Here is a 21,156-nt window from a genome sequence, read left to right as displayed (position 1 = left end):
GTTACTGTTTTGTTGTTAACTTTTTGAAGATCATTAGAAGACAGTACATTCCGTTCTTTTACTTTTTAGTAAAATTTTAGTGGTTTAACTGTTACAGTAATTTTGTAAACACATGGTGCACTACTGACCTGTTTCATGACAACTGGCATGCACAAAATTACTGTAATTCCATGTCTTTACTGGGTGTGTGGACTGTAAACCACGCCAAAGCTGCAACCACGCAAGCTTCCACACAATTTGCCAATACAATACCCAGTTACCAGCATAATCAATGTGGCACTTAACTGTTGGTGTAACAAGCCGCTAATGGTTTTGGCAGAAGAGTGCACATACCACAGATTTTTTCCACACCTTTAGAATTTTGTGGCCGCTCTAAAATTTTGTCATGTTTCAGTTGCATCACCAGCCTTGCTGACCATCCTTAAATATTCATGACATGTAGAGTTATTTTAATAAGTTAGGTGATTGTTTAATTACTCTTTCCCTACAAAAGTACATGGAAGGCTGGATGATAAAATGCCTATCTGACAGTTCTTCAAAGCATAACAAACATATGCATGTAAATTTTACCTTAATATACACTGAAGTGCCAAAGAAACTGGTATAGGCATGCGTATTCGAATATAGAGATACGTAAACAGGCAGAATAAGGCGCTGCGTTTGACAACGCCTATGTAAGACAAGTATCTGGTGCAGTTGTTAGACCAATTACTGCTGGTACAATGGTAGGCTATCAAGAGTAAAGTGAGTTTGAATGTGGTGTTATAGTTGGCGCACGAGTGATGGGATACAGCATCTCCGACATAGCGATGAAATGGGGATTTGCCTGTACAACCATTTCACGAGTGTAAAGTGACTATCAGGAATCTGGTAAAACATCAAATCTCCACCATCGCAGCAGCCAAAAGAAGATCTTGCAAGAACAGGACCAGCATCAACTGAACAGAACTATTCAACATGACAGATGTTCAACCCTTCCACAAATTGCTGCAGATTTCAATGCTGGGCCATAAACAAGTGTCAGCGTGTGAAACAGTCAACAAAAAAATCATCAGTATGTGCTTTTGGAGCCAAAGGCCCTCTTGTGTACCCTTGATAATTGCACAACACAAAGCTTTTCGCCTTGTCTGGGCCCAACAAAACCACCATACAACTCTGACAGGTGACAGGTATGTAAGCATCCAGTCTGATCACTTCATCCATTCATGTCCATTGCGCATTCTGATGTACTTGAGCAATTACAGTAGGACAATGCGACACTCTACACATCCAGAATTGCTAGAAAGTGGCTGAGCTTAAACACTACAGGTGACCAGATGCATATAGTCTTCAGCAATGGGTGCAGCTCTGGCATGGTTAACATTTCTCACATGAAGCAAAGACGTGGAATTTCACCAATTTTGTGTATGCCAGTTGCCATGTAACAGGTCTGTAGTTAACCCTGTGGTTACAAAATTCCAGACAATAACAGTTAGACCATTATAATTTTACTCAAAAGTAAAAATGCTGTCACACCTTCTTGCCCAAGTTGAGCAAAGTTGTCAGTTGGGTTATCTGATCATGACAAAACCTGGATATAGCAACAAACAGTTTTTAACCACAGTCAAGCTTGGAAAAATCTTGTGTTTGCTGTACACCAATAAAATGTAGTATCATGCTGTAATTTGTTTCTGGCAGTAATGGAAATGGTTGTAGTTGTCCAGTCAATCCATAACTCTTAAAAGGCGTCTCCTGGATTGCTTGATGGAGCTGCAACATTACCAGTGCTGCCAAACATGAATTACAGCATTATACACCACTTTATCAATGGGCAGTGCTATTTTGTTTTGTTTGCGTACTGTATTGGTATTCTGTGGTCCTGTGGTATGAGAATTTCAGTGTACCAGGCCTGCAGACATATACCTACAAACAATTAAAATCTCAATTAAAAATATTATGTCCTGTATTTGCGCAAATGTACGCCACACTTCTTCCCTTGCTTTTGTCTTGAAAAATCATGGTGTGGCCTGTAATTTAGATTTGTTCCCCTCAGATCATAAATCATCAATTTCAGAATGACATATACACACATCTTTATTGAAATTAATACCATTACAAGTTACTGCAATTACTTTTTACAAACCATCAAAGACTTAAGAAGAAAATAGCAGGAAAAGGTATACCTTGTTCGCAGATGTAGTAGCTGTTCTTGAAAAAGAAACCGCTGCTGTTCGGCAACAGCTGTACATTTTTGCGCACTACATTCCCCTATGTTATTTACTGTAGTGCTGTTTAGCATGTCAAGAGAGACAAGTGTTCGGTCTGCATTCCCTTATTGGGGAATGTAAATAAAAATTTTTGACCCGTAAAGTCCCAAAATGCTGGAAAGATATAAAATTCTTTTTGTAAGCTTGAGGCAGTTTTTGCGTGGTTGTAGTTCTGTGACTAGTGGATGTATTACTTCATTCCATAAATTGCCAAACCCTCCCATATGAACTTTTAAATTCCAGTGGCGAAATGTTTCTTTTACGTGCCATTTTGCAACCTTTTGTTTGAATTGTTTCAGTTGCAACAGCATACTCACATGTCCTGTTTTGCACTACAAAATAGCAGGAAAAGGTATACCTTGTTCGCAGATATAGTAGCTGTTCTTGAAAAAGATATGTGCGCTTCAGCTCTCATAATGAACACTGATCTTTTTTGAACTGTTCTAGTTTTTCTTCAGTTGCACTCTGCAAGTGAACTTGGTGTCCTCTGTCTAATCATTCCATTTTCTCTTGTCAAACATAACAACTACTTTACTTATTACAAGTAAGAGGTGATGACTATTGGAAATATCTTAATAAAGGTGTCATTAAGACTTATGAACCAAACATACTCCATGGAACTAGTGCACTGAAAACACTCAATATAGTAGGATATAGCACTACCAGCATGGCGAAATTATCACGTCTGGCTATATTGCCTGGACTCGACATTATTCACTTAATGAAGTTTCCGTGTGTGTGTGTGTGTGTGTGTGTGTGTGTGTGTGTGTGTGTGTTTGTTTTCTATCCTGTATAAAGAATATGTCCTGATGAGTGTTACATTTAGAAACCTTCCCCTTAGCACAGGAAACTTGTGTATACTGAAACAACCAGAGATGATACTGCACTGCCATACTCAATCTCCGTGTCAGTGTTGCACAGCACGGAGATGTCGAAGCATGCTGGCATTTTAAATTTACAAAAGGCAGGAACCCTATTGTCACTGATGTTAAGTTCCTCTTAGTACTCTAATTATATTACCATTGAATAATTTTTTGGAAGGTATCATTTGTAGTCAGTAGACCATGCTCTTCATATTCTGTATTGTACTATGCCACTCCGTGTATGTCATTTCAGCCGTCAAGATCCCTGTGTAATTAGTCTCAAGGTTTTCCATAAATACAGATACATTGGAACTAATTTGTAGTAAAATAATCAGATTTTTTGTCTATACACCTTTATGGGATCATATTGCTATCCATTATTGCTTGAAATAACAGAATTATTGATTATCCAGTCTTCTAACACTTACATAACAAAGTTGTAACACACACTATTCCAGTGTGAAAACTTTTATTACCTGTGGCCCTAATCCCCTCTCCATCTCAAGGCTGTTAATGGAAATGCCATGTGGCTAGGGCCTCCCATCAGGTAGACCGTTTGCCTTGTGCAATCCTTCTGAGTGGACGCCACTTCGGCGTCTTACGTGGCGATGGAGATGAAATGATGATAAGGACAACACAACATCCAGTCCCTGAGCGGAGAAAATCTCCGACCCAGCCGGGAATCATACCCTGGCCGTTAGGTATGACATTCCATCGCGCTACCAGGGGCGGACAAGGCTGTTAATCTGCACAAATTCTAGCTTGGTTTTATAATCTTCACTTCATTTACTAGACTGCTTGCTGCTGTGTGTAACTAAAATTCATGTTATATGCCACACTAATGATATTTTTTCACTTATAGAATGTTGTTTTATGTTATTTTTATATCAATTTTGGGTATTTATCATTTTGTAAATTATCGTTTTTAACCGTGGGTTACACTGATAATTGTAAGTCAGAGGTTCTTGATATGCATTTATATCTTTACGCAGGAGAAATTCTTACGTGCACGAGGTGTCCCAAACCTTTCTGGGGTTGAAATTCCTGTTATCTGTGGGACAATAAAGGATTTTCTACGTTCATTGAAGGAACCACTTGTAACCTACTCTCTGTGGCCAGAATTTATTCGGACTGTGGATATAAAAGATCTCACAGAAAGAAACTCAGCATTATATCAACTTATTTCAGAATTGCCACAGCCCAACAGAGATACACTGGCATTTATGATTCTGCACCTTCAAAAGTAAGTACAGCTGTAATAGTAGTTTGCACCTGTTACCTGCTTCAAGGCATTCCATTAAGGAACAATGTTTGGAATATTTTAGTGTTAAGTCGTTGGTGCGTTATAGTTATACAGTAAATTGTGTGAGGGTTTAGGTGTTGAAGTTTGGGACAAGGAGGAATTTGAGTAGAACATTGTAGTGTGACTACTAAAGCTAAGTTTTCGTTATTAAATTGTGACAAAATCTGGTTGCAGAGTGTCAGAGTGCCCAGAGTGCAAAATGCCTGCATCAAATCTTGCCAAGGTATTTGGTCCTACGTTAATTGGTTTCTCTTCTCAAGAACCGGAACCAATGGCAGTGATGACAGAATCAAAGCAGCTAGTTCCAGTAAGTGTTACATTATGTAAGACAGTTTTACATCTTTTAGATGTGATTTCTACAGGGTGTTTACACAAGAGTGCACAAAAATTTAACTAACAGGACATAAAGGATGCTCCATTGAACAATTTCAGGCAGGAAACCTGGCGTCAGAAAAGCTAACTGAAGGAGATAATAGGAATAAAATCGCATTGCTGTGTACTTTTTTTATTTACATTAGTTACAGTTAACTAAAAATAATATCACTGACACAGTGAACATAAGATTTGCACTGTACCTTACAAAATGTGCTAAAACTGATGGCCACCAACGTCAATGCAAGCATGACATTGGTGAACCAGATTCTGATGCACCCATACAAATATCCCTGGTGTGTTTTGAATCGCATTACAGGCAGCTACAATTCTGGCAACTACACTGTTCCAGAATCTTACTCATACTGCAAAACTCGTTAAGCGAAACTATATATTCCGTATAAATTAATGTAAAATACGACAAAGTGTTCCATGCGGAACAAGTACTAAAAGTTTTGTCTTATTCGTGCCATTTATTCATAGAAAATTATACATACAGTATTATGTACTTCATTAAACATGATATATAACTAATTCTCTTTTTACTAGGATGCTATCTATAGTCATTTGTTTCTGCCAATGCTTCAACACTTTGCATAAATGCGACACAGAATTATCGTCAAATAAATTTGCAGTGCGCTTAGCCACTGCTTGATTGGGGTGATGATTTTCAATGTATAATTAATTACTATTAAAAACAGTCTTGATCACGATTTATTTAACGAGGTGACCGGTTTCGACCACTACTGTGGTCATCTTCAGACCATTGAGTAGGAACCTCTTTCTGTTGGAGAATCAGTAGTGATTCTCCAACAGAAAGAGGTTCCTACTCAATGGTCTGAAGATGACCACAGTAGTGGTCGAAACCGGTCACCTTGTTAAATGAATCGTGGTCAAGACTGTTTTTAATAGTAATTATTTATAAGACATTGATCACTGCTGTTCCCGTAATGCATTCAAAAGTAATTTTCAATGTATGATGCAATCGATTCCCATGCTTTCAGTATTTCTCTTATTGTGCCAGAAGATTGCCACTTACCTGTTACCGCCTCCACCTCCTCTCCTCTTCTGAAAAGCTCCTCTCCAAAACTTCCTGCTGTGAAACATACGGCAACTCCATAAGCTCTTCAGTGGTCCTTTTTCGGTTGTGATCTTCCACAAGCTTATCGATATCATTGTTAACCATTCCTAGTCCCAAGCTCTTGGCCAAAGACACAATCTCGTTGACTACAGGCTCCACAGGTACTGACTCAAATGCCTCAGAGTCACATTGGACAACACACTCCAGGCAAAGCTTCTTCAAAGCAGAAGTGAGAGTTCTCGATGTAACTCCTTCTGACACCTTTTTGATCATCTTGATGCTGGCAATAGTGTCAAAGGGAATACTTGCAGAACTCTGAGAGTGAGATCAGTAACTTCAGTCAACCCAAAGCAATGCTCGAAGAGTGCTCTAGTATAGAGCTTTCGTGTTAGAAATAATCCGCTGGCCCATAGGCTGGGGTAACAGAGTAGTTTGGGAGGCAGAAATTGCACCTTGATGGATTGAAATTCTTCAAGGAGGTGGTCTTGTGGGCCTGGAGAATGGGCAGGTGCATTGTCCATAACAAGCAAAACATTTGAGTGGCAGAGTCATCTCAAGCAAATATTTTTTCACCCAAGGATCAGTCACTTCATTCATCTAATCACAAAAATGATCACTTGTCACCCAGGCCTTTTTGTCAGACCTCCACATCACCTTTAACCTGCTCTTTTGTACTTCACACTTCTTGAAGACTTCAGGAGTTTCTGAATTGTAAACAAGCAGCTGTTTAATTTTCGAATCACCACTTCCATTGGCACAGAATAGCAATATGAGAGAGTCTTTCGTTGGCTTATGACTGGGTGGTGCATTCTCCTCTGCTGTTACAAAGGTACGCTTCAGCATCTTTTTCCAGAATAGACCCATGTTGTCACAATTAAAAACCTGTTGCGGCAGATAATCTTCAGAATCTACGAGCATTTTGAAGTTACTGATGAAGTTATCTGCTGCCTTTGTGTTGGAGCTGGCTGCTTTGCTGTTCCTCACAACGCTGTGGATGCCAGTTCTTTTCTTAAACATCTCGAACCACACACTGTTCCCCATAAACACTTCTTCACCCACTGATGATACTGGTGTCTTCTTAACAAGGTTGGCAAAAAACATTCTCAGCTTCTCACAAATGATGATCTCATTAATAGGGTCGTCCTGCAATTGCTTTTCATTTATCCATATAAGGAGCAACCTTTCAACATTGTTCCTAATATGAAATTGTTGTGTAGATACTCTTCTCACTTGCTTTGAAGCATCTGTTCCTTAATCTTCTGCTTTTTCTTGAGGATAGTGCAAATAGTTGATGTAGAGTGAATGTCTGTGCACGCTAAACCAGCAAAGCTCACGCAATATTCATGTTTTTCAGTGATTTTACATTTCATTTCTGAGGTAATTTTCTTTCTCTTATGGTTGTCATCTTGAAGCTTTATCTTTGGGAAGATTTCTACGATGGTTATTAAAATTTGCACTCAAAAAATAATAGTGTGAACACAAGTTTAGAAAAATGTTTGATCACAAGCCGCCGTAAGATGGTAGCAGAAAGAGCGCTAAACCCAGACAGTAGTATGTACTAAAGACATTGTTCATATGCCGCTGCCAACAGTGAAAACCGTTTATGTTGTTGAACATTTCTCTCGTCATGATCGAACAGATGATGATATCACACTAAATTGTCGCCACTCATTATGAGAAACATGGCTCGTTAAGCGAGTCATTTTTTTACAACTTGTTTTGCTTGTTATGCAAATTGTTCGTTATGGGAGATGCTCCTTAAGCGAGATTCTACTGTTAATTCCATCTTTGTAGCCACTGGGATCTTGTACAGAAGTGACTTCAGGTACCCCCATAGGAAATCGCAGGCCATGGAATAGGACCCCCTCTTAAAATCAAGCGACCAGGAAATACAGCATTGAGATTGTTGCAGACATCCACACTGAAGTGACGTGGTGCACTGTCAGGTTGTTTCCACATCCTCTCACGAACGGCCAAGGGTACTTTCTCTAACAACTCAGTTAGAACTATGTGCACAAACCTCAAGTACAGGTGGCCATTCAGAAGGCCAGGTAGAAGATACGGCTCAGTGAGATCGCCACTTATAATGCCGGTCCAGATATTCTCAGCAAAACGTACTTGATGTTGTGAGTCTACGACAGCATGAGAGCTTTCCTCATCCAACAGATGGTTATTCCTGCTGTTCGAAGTACCATCATAATCAAATGAGGCCTCATCAGTAACACGATTTGGAGGAAATCTAGTCAATTAATCCTTTGTTGGAGCAACTACTGACACAATGCGACCCCTGGTGCAAAGTCAGTCAAAAGCATTGCACGGACTCATTATGGATGTTCGTGGAGTACTTGACACGTGCTAGTGTCTACAGCATCCATTTCACGTGCAGTACAAGAAGTACTTGCAGTGGCGTTCGCTGCAACATGTTCCAGCATCTCCTCTTCAAAATTGGGTTTGCATGTGGTCCTCATGTCGGCAGGTGCCTGGTTTCTTCTTTCCAATGAACCAGTCTCCCTTATTATCTGTCAACCGAGAGAAATAAACACTTGCTGTGAAAGATGAAACCTGTTAGAAAATTGTTCCTTGTACAGCCTTTCAGCAGTGGAAGCATTGCAGCATACTTCCCCATGAACAAGGTGCGCGTGTGGGAGTTCTGCGAAGTTGTACCAGTACTTGTACTGTACGTCTCTGAAAAGCACTGACTAATGAATGGGTCTGTCATTGATTCATAGCACATTCTGTCAGGGGAAAATGTAAATACAATAAAAAAGAGCCACCTTGTGGAGAAGTCAAGTAAACAAAACCTGCATCATGACTTCCTAGTAATCAGGATTATCCTCCTTGTTTCCTTGCAGGAAATAGAGAATGTACATGTATGTAAATAGCACAATAAGTGTGAACTTGTATGAATGTTAGTTGTAAAAAAGCCAGAAAACAGTAATGCTAGACAAAGCAGAAAACTCGTATTGTTCAGTGGACCATTCTCTATGTCCTGTTACGTTATAATGGATTATACTGTAAATGATGAAAGTATGTGAATGCAGCTTGCCGCTAACTTGGTGTAATGTCTCTCACACATAAACCTGTACAGTAAAATAAGGGCCTCCTGTTTTATCTTTAGGCTGATCCGTGATAAGACAGGCAAACAATTATACTAATGGAGGATTCTGCGTATTTTCTCTAATTTCATTCGCTCTCTCTCTCTCTCTCTCTCTCTCTCTCTCTCTCTCTCTCTCTCTCTCTCTCTCTCTGTCCTTTATCTATATACAGTTTTAAATATAATATTTCATTACGTGAACTCAGCCCAATAGAATCTCTGGTGGAGCCCTTCGTCTTAATATTCAGCGGCTGGCTTGCTGTAAAAGATCTTTATATCTATTATTATTGTTAAGCGCTGCATTCAGTTGGGAAAATCGATTGTTTGAACAATTCGTTCATTTTACGACAGATTTAGAATTTCAGATGTGTCCGAAGCCTTTTTGGACGATTTTATAAAATCTCGGTGATTGCAGGCTCTCTTCGTCACAACTGAAACTTCCCCACTAATTACAGGGCCAAGACAATCATCAATGATTCAGACAGAGAACTCATTCGTCATTCACTCTAGAATAAAAGGGTCACAAACCTTATTTCTGAGGAAAATTGTATATTCAATCCATCTCCATTACATGTTCCGTTTTCTGTTGATTCTCAGTCTTACTTAATTTGCGTTTACAATTTTTCTCTCTCTTCAAATAACCCGCTAGTGGCACAAACTTTAATAGCTCGCTTTAGCGAGAAGAAGAGCAAATATGTCTCTTTTAGCAACCCGACAATCTTCCAACAGATACTTCCGAAGCTGTCCTAGTTATCCGTCCATAATAACCATGGAGAATACATATATGTATCTCTGTTATTCCAAAGAATAAACGTACTAGAAAAATACCTTGGCGTTGACGAGCTGTCGGTGCATATATTACTAGAAAATCCGATCAGATACTTTTCAAAAGTGAATAAATGTGGATGATTTGATTGACCATTATTAATTATTGCGTGGTAGAGGGTAATTTTCCGTGGGGAGATTACAATGCCCCTCGCAGCGAGTGAAGTTTGTGAGCTCAATTTTGATTTACCGAACACACTTCGCGAGCTATCTATTAGTGTGGATAACCCGGAAGTGATGATTGTCAGTCCTCCGACTGAAAAAGAATATTATATTTAAGACAGACGAAGAAAAGAAATGTTGAAAACAGAAGAAATGAAGAGACAGTTACTGCGGCTGTATTGCTTTTACGTGCATCTAGGTGTTATGTTTGCTGTGCACAACCAAGGAAGATGATCTTTCATGAAACTGTTATCAGGGTCTACCCGTTCGGGAACTATCTTAAGCAGGGAAACCTTGGAAAACCTCTTAAGCCTAGACCCCCAGCCTACGGTACATAGAAGATAGGAAAGCCTATAGAAGAAAAAAATAATTTTGAAATAATCTCTAAAGGAAAGACAGGGATCAATTTATATCACGATTTAGAGAAGAGTGATTTGTGCCTCTAGCAAAAAAAAAAAAAAAAAAAAAAAAAAAAAAAACCATTTTACAATAAATAACGTGAATTTTCGTTTTACAATCTTGTTCCTAGGACAATATCTTGAGGTGCTAAAACTCCCCTGGGTCTTGCATGTCCCCGACGTCCACATTTGTAGTCGGTCTTCTACGCGACCCACAATGGGAAGAGTAGAAGGGACAGGGATACTCGAACTCACATGCAACATTCATTCCAAAAGAATTAGCAATGACCAAAAGGGAAACTCTTCCTGTAAGAGAACTGGTTAGGTTGCACCGTCCAAGATTCTCCTTTTTGAAAGCAAAATCCTTATGGCTTCATGGATCCTTTTTGTTATGACGTACGTCAAGGAATTTAGCCATTAACTAATGATGTTGCCAAAAGCATCATCATATTTACTCTCGTTTGAATACTCTTTTTGACTTTGCATCCCCACTTGTGCTTATAAGTCCAAAAGTTCTGACACATTTTCTATCACTGATTTGTTCTTCGTAATTTAAAGGATTCATGCAACTTACAATAGATTTTGGATTCAAATCATCGAATAATGGAAAGTGTAGTTCATTTTATACAAAGACATAACCCATCATTTCCTTGAAAGTCGTATAATTTATATATACTCAAAAACTTTTTATCCTAAATACACATATTTCTCCAATTGATTGTTGTAATGTAAAAGTTATTAGCATTGAGGAATGCAGATTCACTTCTTTCATTTATTCTCTGATTCATACGGCGTTCACACATGCACATATATGGAAATGGATTCCGCCGCTCCCCCCTCCCCCCCCCCCCCCCTCAAAAATTCCAAACGAACACGACCCATTAAATAATTATTAATTCTATGAATATTACTTTCTTTAAACATTCAATAATAAATTAAAAACTCTTAACTTCTAATTATAACACCTTTTCTTTTTAAAGTTCAACATGAATCAGTTTACCCTCGCGTTTGGTGCGAGTCTCTTACAAAGCATATCTGTGTCGTCTATATCGATTCTATCTCTCGCGCCGATGTCAACTGTTTTGCGCGGGAAATTGTCTTTGCGGCGTTAACCGTCACTCATGATTCACTGCCTCAACACATCCCTTCACACGTTTACACATCTAAGCGTGCACTTGAAATTATATATGAACCTTCACTCGGAACCTCTTTTGATTATTCAGCATCATTTACGGGAAACATTTCATTGTTCTTGAAGGTCAGTTAGATCCTTTATAAATCTTGATGACATTAGCAATGCTAAAGTTCCATGTTCACCCAAACACAGGTGAAGCCTATCTCCACTATCTTCTTTGCAACACTCGATAGTAATAGTTAGTCACTATTTCTATAGTCTATGTCACTGATTAATTATTTCAATTTAAAGTTTTCTAACACTACACACACAGGTGGTTTTTTTTTTTTACGGGCGTACGGGCGTTTATCTCTGTCACTCGCAACACCATTCCTCCCTATCTTCTAATCTTCATTAAATTTCTTCAAGTCGTTATGGGAAAATAACCCTTTTATTTTGTTCGATCCCGGGTATGCTAATAGGTAAGTCCCAGGATTCGGAATTTGTAGGATAATGTATGGGCCAGCATATAGTAACTCCCATTTCTTTATACTCTTCTTTATTAAGGATGATTTGGTATGTCTTTTGACTAATACCTTTTCTCCGACCCGGTATGTCTGTACCCTCTTGATTAATTTGTCAAATTGTTGTTTTCTCTGATCCGTTTGTTGTGTGGGTTTTTTTTTTTTTTTTTTTTTTTTTTTTTTTTTTTTTTTTTTTTTTTTTTTTTTGCCCCCCTCGTCATATTTTTGATGGCTTGTCTTATTTTTTCTTCCCAAGGCATCTCAGTTTCCTGAGTTTTGGGCATATGGTCAGTCCAGAAGTTTTCCTCTTTTGCTTCGAACATCAATTCACAAGGTGTATATCCAGTTGAGGAGTGGGGCATGTTATTGTATATCTGCTCAAACTCTTCCACATAATTTGCCCACGCAGTCTGCTTATTATGGCAATACGTCCTCATAAATCGATTGAATTCTCTAAAAATTCTCTCAACCAAATTGCCTTGTGGGTGGTAAAATGATGTTAGTATGTGTTTCACACCAACTTGAGACAAAGTCTGTTTCCATCGGAGTCCCATGAATATTTTAGCATTGTCTGTTATGATCGCTTTAGGTGTACCAACATGTGGAAGATAATCCCTTATCAATCTTAATACAATTACTTTGGCTGTAGCCGCCTTTATCGGGTATAGCTTTACGTATTTCGTACACACATCGAGAAATGCTAACACATATTTAACACCACCTCTTGAAGTAGGTAACGGTCCACACAGATCACACGAAATTAATTCTTTTGGTTCTTGGACTAATATAGAGCATAATGGGTGCTTAGTCCCTTTTGAATCCGGCTTTGTTTTTTGACAGATTATGCGTCTCTTTAAGACCTCATGCACTCTGCGCTTTATGTTGGGAAAATAACAGTACCCACTTATCTTGTCTGCACATTTTGTCGCACCGAAATGTCCCCAGGTTAAATGAGTGAACCATACAAGTTTCTCTATTTGCGCCTCAGGTATACAAACACACCAACGGACTTTGTTTTGCCTTCCACAGCGGAAAAATAATACGCCATTTACCAGTTTGTAATAATTTGCCATCTGATCCGAAGGTTGGTGTTGTAACCTTTGAATGACACTTTCCCATTGAGCATCTCTTTTCTGTAACTGTGCCATATGCGCACACAAATTGACGTAGTACGTCTTAAATGGATTTTCCTGCAGCAGCAATACAGGGAATTCAGAGTTATTATTTACTTCAATCTCTTTAGTCAAACCCTGCGGTGACCTTGATAGAGCGTCAGCAATAATGTTTTGCTGTCCTGAGACATGCACGATCTTAAATTGGTATTGTTGCAGAGCGAGAGTCCATCTAGCCAGTCTGGGGTGTAACAGTTTACACATTTGTAAAAACGTTAATGATTGATGATCGCAATATATGATAGTCTTTGACCCATATAGATAATAATGAAATTTTTTAAAACCCCAGACGACTGCAAGAGCCTCTAATTCTGTCGTCGTGTAAGTTCGTTCACAGTTGGACAAAACACGACTGGCAAACGCAATAGGACAGAAGGTGAGTTGTCCATTTATCTTGCGTACTTGGAAAAGGCACGCTCCAAGACCCACATTCGACGAATCTGCTGACAAGTAAAATTCTTCTTGCATGTCCGGATGGTACAAAAGCGGTGCATTTACTAATTGCTTCTTTCTCTCCTCGAATGCTTCTTGACGCTCTAATGTCCAGAGCCAGGGCACATCCTTCTTCAGCAAACTATTTAGAGCTGCTGCATTCATGGCCTGATTTGTTATAAATCTTCTAAAAAAATGAGGCAAGACCCATAAACCCTTTTAATTGCCTCCTATTTCTGGGTGTTGGAAACTTACTAATCGCAATTAGCTTCTCCTTGGTTGGTAAAATTCCCTTTGCGTCAATTATATGCCCCAGGAACTTGATTCTGTGTACTGCAAAATGGGATTTCTGTAGGTTAGCAGTTATTCCCATGGTTTTGAACACGTCCAACACCCGTCTCAGTAAGGTAATATGCTCCTCCCAAGTCTTCGATGCAATAAGCAAATCATCAACAAACACTGTTATCCTGGTTCTTAGTTCTGGGCCTAGTGCATAATCTAGAGCTGCTATAAAGATTCCAGCACTAATGTTGAGTCCGAAAGGAACTACAGTAAATTGGTAACTTCTTCCGGAATAAATGAAAGCCGTATATTTCCTTGATGACTCATCCAGCTTGACTTGCCAATAAGAACTCCGCAAATCAATGCTTGTCAAATATTGGACATCCTGGAACCGTTGTATAAGTTCGTCTATGTTTTCCGGATGTGTTCTCACTGGAATTATGATTTTATTTATTTCTCTGGCGTCGAGTACCAGTCTCACAGTCCCATTTGCTTTTGGCACGACCAACAGTGGGGAGCAGTATGGGCTTGTAGAGGGTTCGATCAAACCCCATTTCAACATGCGATCTATTTCTTTCTGAAGTTGAGCCTTTAACCTCCAGGGAACAGGATAGAAAGTTCTACAATACGTTTCGTGCGGCTTAACGTAGAGATGGCATATGTATCCCTTAATAACTCCTGGCCTTTCATCAAACACGTTTTTATACGCTAATAATAATTCTTTTAGCTGCTGCTTCTGATCTTCAGTAATGCAGTCGGATTCATTTAACTTCTCGTACACTAATTGACCGAAATCTCCTTTGACTTGGAACTCATTAATTACGTGCTGTTTAGAATTTTGTGCCTTCCTGATTACTTGCACACTGATCCCACTATTATATTTTCTGGTAAGGCTTTCTTTTTTCAACAAGTCCAACTCAATTTCTTGTTTATTTACATTTAACCAAATTTCTCCTGTTTTAAAATCTATTCTGCATCCGTATTGACGTAGGCTGTCGACTCCGATAATGCAGTCTACCACCAAATTTTTCACAACAAGGAATGTGCTTAATATTGCTGCATTTCCGACTTCTACACTAAGTAGTGACTGCACTTTTACATTAGCCGATCTAGCCCCAACGGCGCCTATTATTCTGCAATTTTGAACTGGAAAAATTGGTACTCGTCTTATATTTCTGATCTTGTTTACTAGTGCCTCCGAAATAACATTTGTGGTTGCAGCTATGTCTAAAACCGCCACTATAGGTACAGTCTCCAAAATGACTTGCACTTCGGCTACTGCCACCTGTTCCTTATCCTCATCCTGTGGTTCTAAGTCCTCGGTCAGTTCATCTGCCAGTAATCGTCCATCATTATACGTTAGCATGGGTACACATATCCTGTTGCCCCTCAACCAATTGTTGACCGCTCCTCCGGGGCACGAGTGGGTCCTTACAAGTTTGTTGGATTTTGACTTGCCTGCTGGTTGACATCATCCGTCACTTCGGTAATTACCGGTTGATTCGTAGATGTCCGTCCCCACTGATGTTGATTATTTGAATTCATTCCCCCCCGGTTGATTCCACTTTCTATTAATGTTATTATTCCAGGCTTGGGGTCTGAAATTCCTTTCGTTCCCCCACACGGGATTGTATCTTTTCCCATTCCTGTTGTTCCTTGGATAGCCCCTCGCAAGACTGTTGCCGGTATTACTATTGAGATTTTGAGGGGTTTCTCCGCTATTTACCGATCTCTGTCCATTCCCTTGCCTACCGTTGGGCGGAGGTCCAATCTCCCTATATTGGAATCTGTTATTACGGGCTTTCTGGTTGTTCGCTTCAATAATATCTATATGGTCTAACGTCGTGAGGAACGACTCCAAGTCTTTATCATTGCCGTAAATCAATTGATTCCGGATGCTAATTGGTAGTCTTGCCTTAAGTATGTTTATTATGTCTGGCAAGGGCATAGGTCTGTCCCAGTATCTAGTTTTATTTATATATTTTTCAAAATACTTCCTAAGGCTTCCTTTTGAAAAGGAGAAAGGCTCTGGGTAGAGCACCTCCTGCCTTAGGCGTTCCTGTACCCCTTCTGACCAGAACTTTGCTAAAAACGCCTTCTCAAAATCGTCATATGTCGAGCAAACAGAAGTCATGTCCGAGGCCCAAATCGCCCCCGAACCTTGTATATATCCTGTAACGAAACGGATCTTCTGCCACTCCGACCAATTTCTGGGTAGCACTCCTCTGAAACTTCGAATAAAAACAATTGGATGGACCCCCTTTTGTCAGTGTTAAAAATCTGGAATTGCCGATGCTTTATCATTTTTTCTTCGCCATGGCAAAGGCTTTCGTAATCTCCGTTAGATAAAAATTCACGCGAACGACTAGCTCGTGGCAATTTAATGTTTTGAGTTACTTACACCAGTCGGTATCGTGTGCGAATGTGCAGTAACTGGCTCTATAGTCGCTGCCAACTTCTGCTGCTGGCCTGTATTCATTTGTTCTGAGCCTTGTTGTGAAACGCGTATCGACTCTTCTATCGTTTGTTTCCAATGCTCGAAATCAGCACCTAACTGCTGTCGCACTTCCTCAAGTCCTTTCGCAAACAAATTCTCTTCCTGTTTGCCAAATAGACTCTGGAATGCTGCCTTAACATTTTGCTCAACGTTTTCACACAATAGCCTTTTGTTTTCTAATGTGATTTCGGATAATTTGCCCGTTAATACATTAATTTGGTGGTCTATAACATCTTGACGCTCTGTCAGATGTTCAACACTTTCCTTTAGGTTAGTCTGCGTACGTGCCAATTCAGGAAGTTGCGCAATTGCACATGACATGGCACCTTGCTTTTGTACTAATTGCGGAACCAATTCCACCTGTTCCCGTACGGTATCTATCTTAATAGCCACATACTCCTTCATTTCTACACGTATGCGGTGAGTAGATTCCTCACATTGAGCTTTCACCAATTCTATTTGTGCAGTTAATTTTCGTTCCGTCTCTTCGGCCTGATCTTTGAGTTCCTTTGTCTTCGCCTCTATCCGCTGCTCTAATTCGGAAAAACTGTCTTGTAACTGCTGCTTAATCTCAGTTTTCAAATTTTCCTGCCCTTCCGTAACTGAGGCTAATTTCGCGTTCAAATCATTTTGCCCTTCAGTGACTGAGGCTAATTTTGTATTCATATTATTCATGCTCTCAGTTATCATCTGCATCTGTCTCATGATAATGACCAATGGATCTAACCCATGTTGCGTACTTGCCGTTTCATCTCCAGCCGTGTCTACAGGGCGTTCTCTTGCGCTATCTGTAACGATCGGTTCTACAACACTTCTTACTACATCATTATTATCAGTGCTAACAGCTGAAGGCTGTTGCGTGCTGCTCTGCTCTGCTTGACTCATCTTAAACATTGCCCTAGTTAAAACCATATAAATGTTCTACCGTCAATATATATATATATATATATATATATATATATATATATATATATATATATATATATATATATATATATATATATATAAAAAGAAAGATGATGAAACTTACCAAACAAAAGCGCTGGCAGGTCGATAGACACACAAACATACACACAAAATTCTAGCTTTCGCAACCAATGGTTGCCTCGTCAGGAAAGAGGGAAGGAGAAGGAAAGACAAAAGGATATGGGTTTTAAGGGAGAGGGTAAGGAGTCATTCCAATCCCGGGAGCGGAAAGACTTACCTTAGGGGGAAAAAAGGACAGGTATACACTCGCGCACACACACACATATCCATCCACACATACACAGACACAAGCAGACATTTGTAAAGGCCTTTACAAATGTCTGCTTGTGTCTGTGTATGTGTGGATGGATATGTGTGTGTGTGCGAGTGTATACCTGTCCTTTTTTCCCCCTAAGGTAAGTCTTTCCGCTCCCGGGATTGGAATGACTCCTTACCCTCTCCCTTAAAACCCATATCCTTTTGTCTTTCCTTCTCCTTCCCTCTTTCCTGACGAGGCAACCATTGGTTGCGAAAGCTAGAATTTTGTGTGTATGTTTGTGTTTGTTTGTGTGTCTATCGACCTGCCAGCGCTTTTGTTTGGTAAGTTTCATCATCTTTCTTTTTAGATATATTTTTCCCACGTGGAATGTTTCCCTCTATTTTTTTTATATATATATATATATATATATATATATATATCCCTTCTACTGTCACTATATGTAACTCCGTTCACACAAGAGTACTTCTGTGGCTAGTTTCTTACTGTACTTATACAAATAAATGCAACTGGGGCAAGTCAATCAAACTACATCTAGCATGAACACAATTAATCAATGTTCAAATATCCAATAATACTAAATAGAAAAGCGTATACTTCATCTATACTAGCAAGCTGTAATAATAAAATTATAGATCTGGCCTTTTCTCTGCGCCCAGCGTGTTGTTTTATGTTCTTATTTGTAGATCCACTTAATGTGACTGCGAGTATTTCTTCTCTTTTCCAAGCATCAGTTAAGTTGGCTCGTCATAGTTCACATGAAACAGAGAACAAAATTATTTTAACAACATCCAAAAACGTGTCCTGTCACGGATTGGCCATTATAATGGATTATACTGTAAATGATGAAAGTAAGTGAATGCAGCTTGCTGCTAACTTGGTGTAATGTCTCTCACACATAAACCTGTACAGTAAAGTAAGGGCCTCCTGTTTTATCTTTAGGCTGATCCGTGATAAACAGGCAAACAATTATACTAATGGAGGATTCTGCGTATTTTCTCTAATTTCATTCGCTCTCTCTCTCTCTCTCTCTCTCTCTCTCTCTCTCTCTCTCTCTCTCTCTCTCTCTCTGTCCTTTATCTATATACAGTTTTAAATATAATATTTCATTACGTGAACTCAGCCCAATAGAATCTCTGGTGGAGCCCTTCGTCTTAATATTCAGCGGCTGGCTTGCTGTAAAAGATCTTTATATCTATTATTATTGTTAAGCGCTGCATTCAGTTGGGAAAATCGATTGTTTGAACAATTCGTTCATTTTACGACAGATTTAGAATTTCAGATGTGTCCGAAGCCTTTTTGGACGATTTTATAAAATCTCGGTGATTGCAGGCTCTCTTCGTCACAACTGAAACTTCCCCACTAATTACAGGGCCAAGACAATCATCAATGATTCAGACAGAGAACTCATTCGTCATTCACTCTAGAATAAAAGGGTCACAAACCTTATTTCTGAGGAAAATTGTATATTCAATCCATCTCCATTACATGTTCCGTTTTCTGTTGATTCTCAGTCTTACTTAATTTGCGTTTACAATTTTTCTCTCTCTTCAAATAACCCGCTAGTGGCACAAACTTTAATAGCTCGCTTTAGCGAGAAGAAGAGCAAATATGTCTCTTTTAGCAACCCGACAATCTTCCAACAGATACTTCCGAAGCTGTCCTAGTTATCCGTCCATAATAACCATGGAGAATACATATATGTATCTCTGTTATTCCAAAGAATAAATGTACTAGAAAAATACCTTAGCGTCGACGAGCTGTCGGCGCATATATTACTAGAAAATCCGATCAGATACTTTTCAAAAGTGAATAAATGTGGATGATTTGATTGACCATTATTAATTATTGCGTGGTAGAGGGTAATTTTCCATGGGGAGATTACAACGTTTTTGCACATTCGTACGGAAACACCTGATTTTGTTTACATAATTAGTTTTACATGCTTTTGTGGCTATGTTCAAATTTTGAGTTTGATATTAATTTATGCCTGGTAGTTGTAACAGATCGATATGCATCCCCCACTCCCCATGAGAGTATGTGATGTGGCTTCTTAAAGTAATAAGAGAGAATTCTACTGTACAGTTATTCAGCATTGCTCATACCCACGACGGCAGTCTTGTGTTTATTAATGTCCCCTACATGGACAAGGACTTGGTCAAGTGCTGATGGTTGTGTACGTCTATATTCCTTGTTAATTGTAATTAGTCTGCATGAGATAATTGGTAAGTTCGTCAACTGCCACATGGTAGTCTTCTATAATTACTGGTGGATCTTTAGATGTAGTATTTGTTAAGTGTTGTTGCTTCAAAATTTTGGTAGTTAAATTGAGATCTTTTATTTACAGGTTGTTGAAAATTTGATGAGTTTACCTTCAGAATACTGGGCACATTTTGTGAATAATAATTCAACACCAATTAGTTCTCGATCTGACACACTTTTTGCTACACCGTCAGCTACATCATTAAAATGGCAGCATTCAGGTTCTTCAACAAGGAGGTTCTTTAATACTCCACATGGAGGCAACAGGTAATAAATCTTGTTAAGCCTAGCTCTAGTGCATTATGAACCACTTTTACTATGAAACTTCCTGGCAGATTAAAACTGTGTGCCAGACCGAGACTCGAACTCGGGACCTTTGCCTTTCGCGGGCATGTGCTCTACCAACTGAGCTACCCAAGCACGACTCACGTCCCGTCCTCACACCTTTACTTCCGTCAGTACCTCGTCTCCTACCTTCCAAGCTTTACAGAAGCTCTCCTGCGAACCTTGCAGAACTAGCACTCCTGAAAGAAAGGATATTGCGGAGACATGGCTTAGCCACAGCCTTGGGGATGTTTCCAGAATGAGTTATATTGCCAGTTCACTGTTGGTAAATGTTGATAAGCCTCGTTAATAGGTTGCAGGCAAACATCAACGTACTGCTACAATAGTTTGATGTTGAACATCGATGAGTATTAAAAGCCTAACCACACTGTTCACAGTTCTTGCCTAATAATACAGTACGTGTGGCACCATTTCTGAAATAACTTGAGTAGGCATTGTCATTACTTGATCTAACACAGGCTCAATATGTGTTACACTAATTCCACTGTTAAGTTGATGCATTGTTGTTATTGTAACCAATACGAATGAAAATCGGCCATGGGCTGACTATCTTGGGACCAAAATTCAGCCCTTTATCTGTCCTCACAATAATAGGCACTGAACCTATACATCGTTCGATGTTTAAGTTACAGAAATTACTATTGAAGCATAATTCATTCAGTTACTTGAATACCATCGAAAAATTGCTTCTTTGTAACAGTTCCTTGTGTCGTAAAGGTTAGGCTGAATTATTTGTTTAAATAATGAAATTAACAGATATAATTGTACAAACAATACTTCTGACAAATCTGGTAATTATTTTGGAATTAATTAAGGGTTGGCTTTGCTAATATGTTTTTAAATAGAGCCAAATAAATACGTTAAGAATCCTAGTAGTTCTTTTTCCAAATATTCATAATTAGTGCATAATTTATATTTGTTTTTAAGTCAACAACATAATC

General features: G+C 39.1%; 1 protein-coding gene across 1 annotated transcript in view; it reads left to right on the top strand.

Annotated features, from left to right (window-relative positions):
* The window catches only part of LOC126474173 (rac GTPase-activating protein 1), a 159,789-nt gene that overhangs the window by 127,782 nt on the left and 10,851 nt on the right, over window positions 1-21,156 (top strand). Inside the window, exons 9-11 of the mRNA XM_050101632.1 lie at window positions 4,102-4,352; window positions 4,587-4,719; window positions 19,956-20,137. Of these exons, the coding sequence (XP_049957589.1) occupies window positions 4,102-4,352; window positions 4,587-4,719; window positions 19,956-20,137 (566 nt within the window). The remainder of the gene's footprint in view (window positions 1-4,101; window positions 4,353-4,586; window positions 4,720-19,955; window positions 20,138-21,156) is intronic.

This window comes from Schistocerca serialis, chromosome 4 (assembly GCF_023864345.2).
Source record: "Schistocerca serialis cubense isolate TAMUIC-IGC-003099 chromosome 4, iqSchSeri2.2, whole genome shotgun sequence".
Taxonomy (NCBI): Eukaryota; Metazoa; Arthropoda; class Insecta; order Orthoptera; family Acrididae; genus Schistocerca; species Schistocerca serialis.
The sequence above is the reverse complement of the archived record's forward strand: the minus strand, read 5'-3'. Positions and strand labels throughout refer to the sequence as shown.